Source organism: Haliaeetus leucocephalus, unplaced genomic scaffold (genome assembly GCF_000737465.1).
Source record: "Haliaeetus leucocephalus isolate CR32 unplaced genomic scaffold, Haliaeetus_leucocephalus-4.0 Scaffold741, whole genome shotgun sequence".
NCBI classification, from domain to species: domain Eukaryota; kingdom Metazoa; phylum Chordata; class Aves; order Accipitriformes; family Accipitridae; genus Haliaeetus; species Haliaeetus leucocephalus.
Window position 1 is genome coordinate 4,488,642 of NW_010973177.1, and position 11,847 is coordinate 4,500,488.

Consider the following 11,847-nt stretch of genomic DNA (forward strand, 5'->3'; position numbering starts at 1 on the left):
TTCCACGCCAACACCCCCGCGGACACCCCTCCTTCTCTGCTGGCACCTCCACTGACACCCACCTGGACACCCGTATGGACCCCCACACGGACACCCGCTCCTTCCTCACAGACTCCCGAACCGACACCCAAACTCCTTCCCCGCAGACACCCACACTGACACCCGCTCCTTTCCCGTGGACACCTTCTCCTACTCCGTGGACACCCGCACCAACACCCGCTCCTTTCCTGTGGACACCCACACCAACACCCGCTCCTTCCCCGTGGACACCTTCTCCTGCTCCGTGGACACCCACACCAACACCCACTACAGACAGACGCCCACGTGGACAATTGCTCCTTCCACCAGACACCTCCTCCCTTCCTCACAGCCAACTACAACTTCCCCACCACAGCCTCGCCGGCACCCTCACCTTCCCCCGTGGACACCCACATGGACACCTACAGCTCCCCACCCTGACCCCCCCTGACACCCAAACCCCCCCGACACCCACGCTTTCCCCCCAGGCCTCACAGGAGCACCCACGCCATCCCCCTGGCCATGTTCCTCAGGCCAGCCCACCCCTACCCACTGCCCACGGTCACCGACGTACCCCGGGACCGGCTGTGCGAGCCCGTCCTGCCAAGGGGAACGTGTCCGGGTGTACCTGCTCGGCTGTATCAGAGCCTGGATGTATATCTGGGGTATGGGAAAAAACACATCAGGAGCTCGCACAGGCTAAAAGGCGACTGTACTTTGGAAATTTAGCTGTTTGTCTGGTTTGGGTGCCATCCCCATGAGCCAAGCACAGACACATGGTCCGATGCGATGGAGAGCTGCGCATGGCACAGACACCTTGCCCAGATGTGAGCGTACTCAGCAAACACAACGCCGGGGATTCGCAGCCCTGTGCAAACGCAACCGTTCCTGCTCAAATCTCCACAAGCACCGAATTAACGCTGAAAATTCAGTCCGGTGTACGCAACCATGGAGAAATCCCCAGACCGAAGTCTCCAGGTTAATAAACACAGACCAAAAATCCCCCATGGTTTAATAACCCAGCATTAAACATCTCTGCGTGCACAGGCTAGCTCTCCGTATCCCGTAAATCCTGCCTTAACTCAGGGATTCGTGCCATTTAAAGTCTCTTTTCACTGCCCAAGCCGTAGAAATAGACCTGGTTATAAATGAGCATCTCTATGTTTTTGAGCATTTCAAAGCAAATGGAAATTATGGGAATGCATGGGCAGGATTATCCTGCTCGTGAGGGAGCACCCTGGTGATGGCTACGGGAACCTTGGGGAAGAGGATGCCCGCAGGAGACAAAAGAGTCCCTCAAGTTTGCCTTCAAAACACTTTTTTCGTGCCATTTAGCATCCTGTCTTCCACAGCAGCTTCAAAATAAGTGAATAAATACAGCTGCCGCTTTATTGCTCCTTATCCAAACAGCCAGCCCCAATCCTGCCGCCGTGTAACTATGTGCTTAATTGAAATCACACGTTCAAAGCTGGGCAAGTGCCGAAGCCTCTCCCCCCCCCAAAAAAAAGCCGCTACTGAGAAAAAAAACCCACAGAGATTCACAGCTTCTGGCTTTGCTTGCACAGAGGTTGTGTGGATTAAAATATGGGTGTCGTTATACAAGTTTTTGATTTGTTTTATTAAAAGCCTGTTTAAATCTCTTGATTATTTTCCCTCTTCATCCTAAGTTGTGACTGCCACTGTAATTCCTGTGGAAAGAGATGTTGGAGATGCTCCAACAAGGAGTTATCAAGGGAGCAGTTTTACATGGCGGTTGTTGGGGCAGGCGAGCTGTGGGCAGAGCGGGAGGTTACGGTGAGATGCTGCTGGCAGGAAGGATGGACAGACGGACGGACAGCAAGCCGGAGGGACGGACAACCAGCAAAAGCACCGGCTGACTTTTCCCTTCGCCTTCTCCCACTTGGCCGAATTCGCTGCCTAATGACGCGTCCTGTTTCCCATTAGTACTGTGTGCTCAGCTAATGCATTTTGGTTCGAAAGCTGGAAATTTTCACTCGCTGGTAATGACTTGGGAAATATAGCACCCAGCAGCCAGGCAGAGCGGGGGCTCAGGGCCGGGGGAACCCCCCGCCTCCCCCTGCCCACACGGGGTTGAACCACCCCATCTGCTCCCAGCAAAGGGGGCTTTTGCAGGAGCTGGACAGGGGAGATGAAAGGATGGGCCCTGATCCTCTTTTTTTTTTTTTTTGTTTGGTAGTGGGGTTTCGGTGTTTGGGTTTTTTTTTTTAATTTTATTCCAGTTTTGTTTCTCAAGAGCATAGAAAATAAAAGGGGAGGGGGATTTTCTTGGGGGGGGAATCCCAACAACAAAACAACAAAAAAAGCCCCCAGCCCTTTGTAAACATCCCCCCTGAGCAAAGGGAAGGAGGTGAAAAGCATTTCCTGATAACTCCATTAAAGAATGAGGCTGCATTAACATTCCAAGTACCTCGACAAGAGATGAAAGTGGGGAACTTGAGTTCAGCCTCTCCTTGCTCCAGATGTTATTATGGGCTCCCTGAAAGGTTTTTTTATTTCTTTTTTTGCAAAGAGACAAAGATGTTGCCTACTTCAAACGGGGCTAATTGATGCTAATGACTATCAGATAGAGTGGGGGCCCTTATTCCCCCCTGCAAAGGGGAAAGAGAGAGTGCATTTTACAATCCCCTCATAGAAAACGCCCCACTCTTCAAACCAGGTTGCTGCTTTGGGGATTTTTGTTTCTCTCTGGCTGCTGCTTTTTCTCCTCCTTCGCCCCCCCCCCTTCATCTTTTCTGTCCCCCTTCTTCTGGGCACCCCGCAGCTCTCACTTGTTTGCCCATGAGAAATTTCACACCTCGCCTCCGTCAGTGGGGAGAGCCTGGCTCCATTTCCATCCCTCTCCGAGCCGCAAAACCATCCCAGCGGGCGAAAGAAGTGGCGGAAATTTCCCCAAACCCACAGCAAGCACACGCGAAAACGTGATGGGGATTTTGTGCATCAGTAATCCGGGACGTGAGTCCTTCTGCAAGTGGGAAAACATCTTCTCGACCGACAGCATCCTTCCAGTCGCATCCTATTAGGGAGAAGATGGATCCCAGGGCTCCTGTTGCTGATTAGACAGGCGTGTGCTTGCGCTCATTAGGATAACTAGCGCAGCACCGCCAATGTAAGGAGTCTGAAATCATGAGCTCATGCCTTTTACTCTCCAAAAAAAAAATTAGCTTAAAAAATGGGATGCTGAACACCAGCTTTAGCTTTTAGCCTTGTGTCAGTTTTTTGCAGCCATTTGTCCTGTGGTAATCCATAATAATAAATAATAATCCATAATCTGATAATAAAAAGGCAACGGGGAATGTCTCCAAATCACGCGGCTCCTGGAGCTGGTGATTTGCCCCTTCCCAAGCCAGATCCCAGTGAATCCTGTAGGAAGAGGGGAATGGGGATTCATCTTCCCTGCAAAAAGTGGAGACACCTCAGAGGATAACTGATGCGTGTTCATTCCTTCAACATAAAGTCTAGAAAAGATAAATTACTCAGGCTAACGGTAGTTACTGTGCATGCTCTTTGCTCAAGGAGCACCCAGCAGCGCCGGGTGCCATCCTGCCTTGGCTTCACCACCTTCAGCGAGGTGCTGGGGAGCTGCAGAGAGCTCCAGATCAAGGTGCTGGTGTTGATCGCTCTTGGCAAACCCCGTCTCTCCTGTTTGCAGCAGGATCCGGCCACAGTTCACTTTTGCCTTCTGGATCCTCGGCACCTTGCAAGGTCCCATTAACAGACCCAAACTGGGCTGAGGCCAGGAGCGATGACACGGCACCGTTTGCTCTTTGAGGGCGTTATACAGCAATGGGAGCCCTGGTTGCGGGTGACAAGAGCACGGCCAGCCCCATGCATCCCCCTGTGAGACCCCAGCACAGGGATGGCCACCGGCTCCAGGGAGATGCTTTTTCGGAGATCATGGTTACTTTTCAGCTGAGCGCTCCCCAGTTTGATCCACTGCCCAAGCACTGGTGAAAGCCCCGTGCAAGTAGCAGCATGGGATGGACACAAGGACTTGGGAACTAGGAGTTTCCTCCAAGAATTTTATCCCAAACGCTGGCCAGCGCAGGAGACCGCTCCCATCCTCTCCATCCCTATCACCTTATTCCACCTCTTGCTTGTCAAACCTCTCTCGGGGGGCCGGTTCAACACGTTCAGGCAATGGAAAACTAACCCTGCAAAACGCAAGGCTCTTGCTTTCAGCTCGGGGGTGCGGGCAGGGGGGGAGGAAGGCAGAGGGCAGCACCCTTCTCTCCCCCCAGCCCCAGACGGCCAATACACACCCCAGCCGCCCTTCAGACACTGGCCCCGGCTGCATTGTCAGGTTAATTTGGGATAATGGCCTGCAAAGCACCTCAGTCCCATCCAGGTCTCATTAGCACTTGATAATATCAAGCATCCTGAGGAATTGCGGCTCTTCCACCTCCTCCCCGGGGCACGGAGCCCTGCACCCAGCCCGGGCAGGGTGTCCCTGGGGACGGGGACAAGGACCTGCTCCTCTTATTACTCCATTGCCAAGGTTGTGGGGCAAAGCACCTCTCCCCCCACAGCCTCGGGGCTTTCCTGTGATTTGTCGCCCAGGCTGGTATTTCCAGGCAAAATCTGAATTAATCCCCACGCTGCAGTGAGGCTCAGCAGGGCTGGATTCTGCCCCAGCTTTTCGGTGAGGAGATGCTGTCCCGATCCAAGCGGGTCTGTTCCTCGATGTCCCACCCTTCGGTGTCACATCTGGCCTCGTATCTCAGCCAGATGTGAAATGAGGGAGTGGGACCCGCTGCATCCCACCACCCTCACCCTCCCCGGGTGCGGGGGGCCCGTCCTCCTTGCCTGGGGTCCCTCCAAATACAACATGGGTTGAGTCCAGGGGTTGAGTCCACGATGGGGGTACACCCAGCCGACGGCAAAGTCTGGGTGACCCCCAAAAAATAAGCTAATAACCACCCGCAAGGCCTCGGAGGATGCTCCGTTGTCCTCCCGTCAAGCACAGACCTGAGCACCCTGTTCACAGGGGTTGCAGTTGCAGGTATTGAGAGCATCCCGAAACCACACATTTAAAATTAATTGGGAATTATAAACAAACTAAGCATTGAGGCAGCCCTGGTACAGGCCCGAGTGCACGATCAGCCCGCTGCTCCCTTCAATTATCTTTTTTCCCCCACATTGTTCTCTCCTAATGAGGAGACTAATGACCAAAGGATGGTTCATAAGTGGTTCCCAGACTCTCCTTGCCCAGGGCAAACACCGTCCACAATAGGATCACAAATTGTAGGGAGAAGCCCTGGCTGATCACATCAGAAACGGTGCAGGGATTTATCTCTCTGCCTTAACAATAACAGTATGTTCTTAATCGCCACTCCAAAGGGACAGCTAGCAGGGGATCTGCCTGGCCTCATCATTAAAAGCTGGCAGCATCTTTGCTAGTGCTGCCCCTTTGTTCATCTTTCATTATTCCAATGCTCCGGCCCCGTTAATTCCTCTCCATCTTATTAAATCAATAGAGATGGAGTGGGGGAAGGATGGGGCAGAGCAAGGGTCGGATCCTGCTCGGCTCTCGGCAGGGGTGCTGAGTGGGAGTGGGATCAGACCCGGCCCGGATAAGCAGGAGTCGAGCCGATACCACACGTGTCCAAGGCTGTACTTACCCAGTTCCTGCAGCTGGGGAAACTGAGGCACAAGAGCATCACAGCCTAAGTGCCGGGAGGAGGTTTTGGCAGAGTTGGGGAGCACTTTATCTGACTGTCAGTCCCGCACCTCCTGACGAGATCCCCTTATTCATCCCATACCATCAGGGTTTACCTGATTTAATGATTTAATCAACCTTTTAAAATAAAATCACACGGTTGCAGAGGGTGTCTGGTGCCAGGGCCCCCGGTACACCCAACCATGCTGGGGTGGCAGTGCTGCAGGGATTTTGTGCCACAAACCATTTGCAAAGGGGGACATGGTGCGATTTTCATAATTTTTTTCTCTTTATCTTAACAGCTTGTTTCACCACTGGTGAAAACTGGTTTCTGGCAGGCCCTGCCATGTGCATGGCTGGGAGCAGAGCTGGGGAGGGATTTCTTCCCAGTCTTTCCATTTTTGAGACTGAGATGGGAGGTGAGGAAGGAGCAAGGAGCAGGATGCAGGGTGCTGTGGGGTGAGCACCAGCAGCTATATGAGTTGATGTGCCCCATGGCAAACCCAGACCAGGGCTGATGGCATTCCCTTAGCAGACCTCGAACCACCCTGCACAGCCCAATGCAGGATTTAGACATGGCACTGCTTGCTCTCGCTCTGACAGCATGGTCCTGCTCCACAGCCCTGTGTTTCTTGCTGCAGGATAAACACCTTTTAAACCTGGGATTTTAAAACCCAGATATTTTGGCCACTGCAATGCTCACCCCGTATGAGGGGTCTCCTTAGGCGCCCAGTTTCCCCGCTGCATTTCCAGGCAGGTCACCCTGTTTCACCCTCATTTTCATGTATCCAGGAGCTACTTCCAGCTGAGAGTTTAATGCAAAGAATCGGTGCCTTTGCTCTTTGGCTGAGCAAGGCAACTTGGGGCAAATTCATCCCAGAAAGACTGCAAAAGATGGGATGTCATGGCATTTCCTCCCATTGCTCATGAAGTCTTTTTTTATTTCCACTGCAACCGGGCAGCATGGAACCATCAGAGCTGCCTGGCAGCCTTGGGAAGCTTATTTGATGTTTCAATCAGGAATTAAAGGGCAGGGAGAAGCAGGGGGAAATGCTCCCTGACCATTTAACAAGATTACATGACGAGACGGAGCCTGGAAACACGCACGGCCGACCCCGGCGCCCTGCATCCCGGCTTGGGTCGGGCTTTGCCTTGAACCTCTGCCGCCGGCAGGTTGCCCACCCCAGCACCTGGTAATCCCATTTAGCAAACCCCCCCTGAAAAGAGAGCACGGGGGGGCAATCAGCTGAGGAGAATGGGGCTCCCAGTTCGGGGAAGGGATGCAAAAGGCGCCTGGGAAAGCAGCTGGGTCACGGGGATTGGGGGGGGATGGAGGGGTCCTGCTGCTCCAGCATCCAAACACCCTGTCCTGCAAACTTCTACCATCCTGAGTAAACGCGACTCGTGCAAACAAATCACGTCCGTCGCCATGTGCTCAGCAGGAATAATCCTGGCAGGAAGGAGAGCAGGGAGGGGGACACAGAGGAGCTGTATGCTACAGCTCCACCGGGTCATCCCTTCTCCTATCTCTCCTTTCCTCTCCTATCCCATCCCATTTACCCAGCCATCCATTTGCACCTATTCGCCAGCACCCTGCATTCATCCCCAATCATCCACTCATCCATCTTATCCACATGCAGCCCAGGCTGTTCCTCTGGGCAAATAGTCCACCCTAATACATCCACCCACCCATCTCACAACCTACCTGTCCTCCTACAAGCTGCCTACTTATCTGCAGAGCGGAGATTTGCTGGGGAGGGCTCAGCACTGTACTTTAGCAGATAACCACTATCCTCTTAATAAGGCTGCTTAATTCTCACTTCCTTACAATTATCTGTCACTGAAAGCCAACTTGTTTTTTGCAGATAGGTGAAAAAAACAGCATCTTTAAGACAGTGATGTGATACTACACAGGATTGGGAAGGGACTAGCACAGTTTTTGGGGTGCATGTGGGGTTCGGGTAAGGACACACAGCTCTTATTTTGCACAGGCTTTCCTGGTGCATGAGAGGAGCCAAGGCTCTGTCCCAGGTGGGTTGATCCAGCCCAAGACATTGCAAAGCTCTCACAGCATCTCTCTCCTTTATTTTCCACGGTGCCAAATTGCTGTGCCCAGGTTTGAGCCCAATACATGTGCCCCGGTCGAGCTTCCAGGAGCTGGGCTGAGCTGCAAGACCTTCACCCTGGACTGGGAAGGGAGATGTCTCCGATGGGAGAAGGAAGCTGCATTTCTACCCCCTTTACAGGGTTGGCAGGGGTTTGGGAAGGCATACAATGACCCAGCTGAATCCAGCTTTTCTGCAAACCATCAACTCCATCCCATTATCAGGGTCAGACCAGCATGTTTGGCTCTTCTCATCCCCAGTAATCGGCTGCTTTGTCCTGTATATATGCTTCCTTCCCCATCCTAAGGAACCTGCAAACAGGTTAATCACTGGGTGAGAGGAAGACAGGGGATGGCCTTCCTCGGCACCTGCTGTCCCTTGGCAGGTAGGAAAGGGAACACAAGCATCCTGAGCCCCCCATGCACCCCCAGGGACCGGCCACCCCCTCAAGGATTATCACCCACCATGAGAAAAGCCTCCTGGTCAAAGCCCAAGGTGCTAAAGGCATGGATGTGGTTTAATTCATCTCATATAAAAGTCACTTTTTGAAAAACTCAATCAAGCCCAGCAGTTTTAATTAAAAAGTCATTTCCCTGGACAGACACTGCCCGCACAGGGGTCTGAGCTGGCCAGACCCTGCAGGAGCATCCCCCGGAGCGCGACGGATCCCCCGCTGCCTGCCCTGGAGGAGCCCAGCACCGTGGAAAAGGTCCAATCCTACCCGAGGCTGAGCGCTGCCAGCTCCCAGGGGATTAAAGGTGTCCTGAGAACAAGTTAACTCTTGCAATCAGCTTGGCCCCCGGCCGGGCGATATTAAAACATCCCCCGTAAGCCCTGTTGTCTCGGGGATGATTGCAATAAACCCACCGGCATGCGAGATTAGCGGGTTAAACCCACCGGCGCAGCCTGGGCTCTCAGCAGACATGTGAAGACATTAGCACAGTTTGGGCTCTTTGAGACCAGCCGGCTAATCCTGGCTCTGAAAACAGCTGGAACAAAGGGCAGCTTCCATCACATCGTCCCCTTCTCCTGGCACCATCCCCTTCTCCTTGCACTGTCCCCTTCTCCTTGCATCGTCCCCTTCTCCTTGCATCGTCCCCTTTTTATATTGTCCCCTTCTTGCACTGTCCCCCTCTCCTGGCATCATTCCCCCTCTCCACGCACCATCCCTTTCTCCTGGCATTGTCCCCTCTCCTGGCATCATCTCCTTCTCCTTGCACTGTCCCCTCTCCTTGCATCATCCCCTTCTCTTTGCTTCATCCCCTTCTCTTTGCTTCATCCCCTCTCTTTGCATCGTCCCCCTTCTTTCTCCTTGCACTGTCCCCTTCTTTGCACCATCCCCACCTTAATTGTCCCCCCTCTCCTTGCATTGTCCCCCTTCTCCTTGCATCAGGTTTCACACCTGCTCAAATAAACCCTCCACCTGGGTCCCTTCTTCCTCCAGCCCCAAGCCCAGAGCAGACATGGAGAAAATACAGTTAGCAGGAGTGGGTGCTACCCCAGCAAGCACCCAGATGTCCCCATTTCTGCTCTTATCTAGGAGGTCCAGGACCAGTGGCACTCACTTGCTTTGCATCCTTGCAAGAAGATCCCCAGCTCCCCACAGAGCCCATCCATGGCTCATCTGCAGGCCAGTGTCCAGCCAAAACCAGCTGGATTTGAAACCTCCACATCTGCCTAAGCAGGGTCAAGCAGTTAAAATTAAAACCTGGCTAATCCTTGCCCAGCTGAGACAGCACCCCAGGTGCCCAGCTCGCAAAGCCACCACCAGCTCTGCTCTCCAGGTGCGTTTTCCCTACTTTCCTTGCTCCAAAAGCCCCAGAGAGCAGGATGCCATCACTGGGTCGGGCTGTTACGGTGAAGATGCTGCTGGTGGGAAGATGGAGAAGGATGGACCATGAGATGGAGGTTCCCTACAAGGACCTGGGCTCTGTGAAGGTCCCGAACTATTTTAGAGCACAAGGAGGTATCTGAACACCCAGTGCCTTTGGGATGAGCCTGGCTATGGGGCTGATCATGGGTGGGGTGTGCAGGTGACCCCCCATTCCCCCAGACCTCCAGGGCTTGCTTCCATGAACAAGCCCCCACTGAATGCGTGCTGCCACTGCAGGCATGTGGTGTTCCTCCTTCTCCTAGTGAAAAGATGAGCCCAAGAGTAGCATAAATAATTTATTTTTGCACTGCAAAAATAATTGGTGCCCTGTATATATTAGATATGATACATTCATATAATACACATGGAAAAGCGGCCCGAAGGGGCGATTCAGCAGCTTTTTGTCACAGTCTGTGCAGGTGCTGTCCCTGAGCTGGGGGAGGAGGCCGTGTCCTCCTGGCCGTCCTCCGACTCTGCTGGGAAGTCCTTGTCCTCTTCGCCGTGGTGGCTCTGCGAGTCGGGGCTCCTCTGCGGGGTGGCCAAACCCATTTTGGCCAGTTTGGCTTGTTGCTGTTCCAGGCTTTGTTTCCTCCACTTGATCCGCCGGTTTTGGAACCAGACTTTCACCTGAGGAAGAGATAAAGCTTAGCTTTCAAACCTGGCTTTTCCATGGACTCATGGTTTCCTAAACCCCCGTGGCTCAGGCAGTGCCCAGATACTCCACAACCCCTTAGGTGCCCACAGCCTCCAACAGTCCCTGGCTGACCAGGACAGATGTCCCCTGCCACGATCTGTCCCCACCGAGATGAAAAACTGTGCCCTGCAAACCAGGAGCTGAGCTGGGACCTGCCAGCGGTGGAGAAGATCCAGCCTTAAGCTGGTCACAAGTTAAACCGCTCCACGTCACCCTGGGACAGCCGCTTTGCGACTCAGTTTCCCTATCTGTGATCCTCCACCCTTTTAATGTAAATTATCTGCAATGACTGCCCCACAGGGCTCCTGTTCCAGGTCCCACCCATTGGCACACAGGTTTGGGAGCCTCCCTGGAGCTGCTGGGGGGGGCAGATGGAGATGGAGCATGGTGGATCCTACCTGCTCTTCAGTGAGGTGCAGGGAGGAGGCGAGCAGGCACCTCTCCGTGCCCACCATGTACTGCTGCCGCGCAAACTCCTTCTCCAGCCGGGCCAGCTGGTCACTGGTGAAGATGGTCCGGACCCGCTTGGCTTTGCCAGTCTTGGCTTTGAAGATGGGCAAGCAGCACTTGGAGATCAGGAAGCCTGGAGGAGGCGGGGGGGGGTGTCAGGGTGGAGAGGAGCTATCGGAGGGGTCCCCTTTTAGAGTGGGGTCCCCCCTTGGAAGGTCCTTTCCTGGAGAGGCAGAAGGGATCTTCCCGTTTGGAGGTGTGCCCTTTAAAGAGGTAAAAGGGGTCTCTTTGGAGGGGGTGCCCTATTTGAAGAGGTGGGAGAGGGTCCCCCGTTTGTAGAGGATCTCCTCGGAGAGGTGGATACAAGTCCCTCTTGGAGAGAATCCCTTTGGAGGAAGTCCCCACGAAGAGGTAGAAGGAGCTCCCCCCATTTGGAGATGTCCCCCTGAGAGAGGCCAGAGGGTCCCATTTGGGGGGACAGAAGAGGTCCCCCCTATGGAGACATCCAAAAGAGAGGTGGGCAGGGGTGCCCCCCCTCTGGAAGACGCATCCCCCAGGAGAGGTGGGTACGGGTCCCCTCCTCGGGGAGGTAAAAGGAGATTCCCGTTTGGAGACATCCCCATGGGAGAGGTGGACAGAAGTCAACCCTCCCTGGAAGAAGTCCCCTTCTTGAGGGGTCCCCCAGGAGAGTTAGCCAAGGGTTCCCCCCCCCTCAAAGAGATGGAAAGAGATCCCCATTTGGAGTTGTCCCCATGGGAGAGGTGCACAAGGGTCCCCCTGGAAGAACTCCCCTTGAGAGGGGTCCCCCATTTGAAGAGGTGGCCAAAGGTGTGTCCCCCCCCCACCTTGGGGAGCTGAAAGGAGGTCCCCATTTGGGGGGTGTCCCCACAGGAGAGGTGGTTGTGGGTGTCCTTGGAAGAAGTCCCCTTGAGAGGGGTCCCCCCTTGGGGAGCTGGAAGGAGATCCCCATTTGGGGGGTGTCCCCACAGCAGAGGCGGGCACAGGGGTGTCCTGGTGTGGGATGTCTGGG

The 11,847-nt window shown here is 54.0% G+C and overlaps 1 protein-coding gene across 1 annotated transcript in view; it reads right to left on the reverse strand.

Annotated features, from left to right (window-relative positions):
• Positions 1-189: 189 nt before the first annotated feature.
• Positions 190-11,847, reverse strand: part of LOC104840114 (homeobox protein BarH-like 2) — a 20,621-nt gene continuing 8,963 nt past the window's right edge. The window contains 5 exon segments of the mRNA XM_010580831.1: positions 190-306; positions 568-678; positions 10,146-10,214; positions 10,217-10,300; positions 10,766-10,950. Of these exon segments, the coding sequence (XP_010579133.1) occupies positions 190-306; positions 568-678; positions 10,146-10,214; positions 10,217-10,300; positions 10,766-10,950 (566 nt within the window).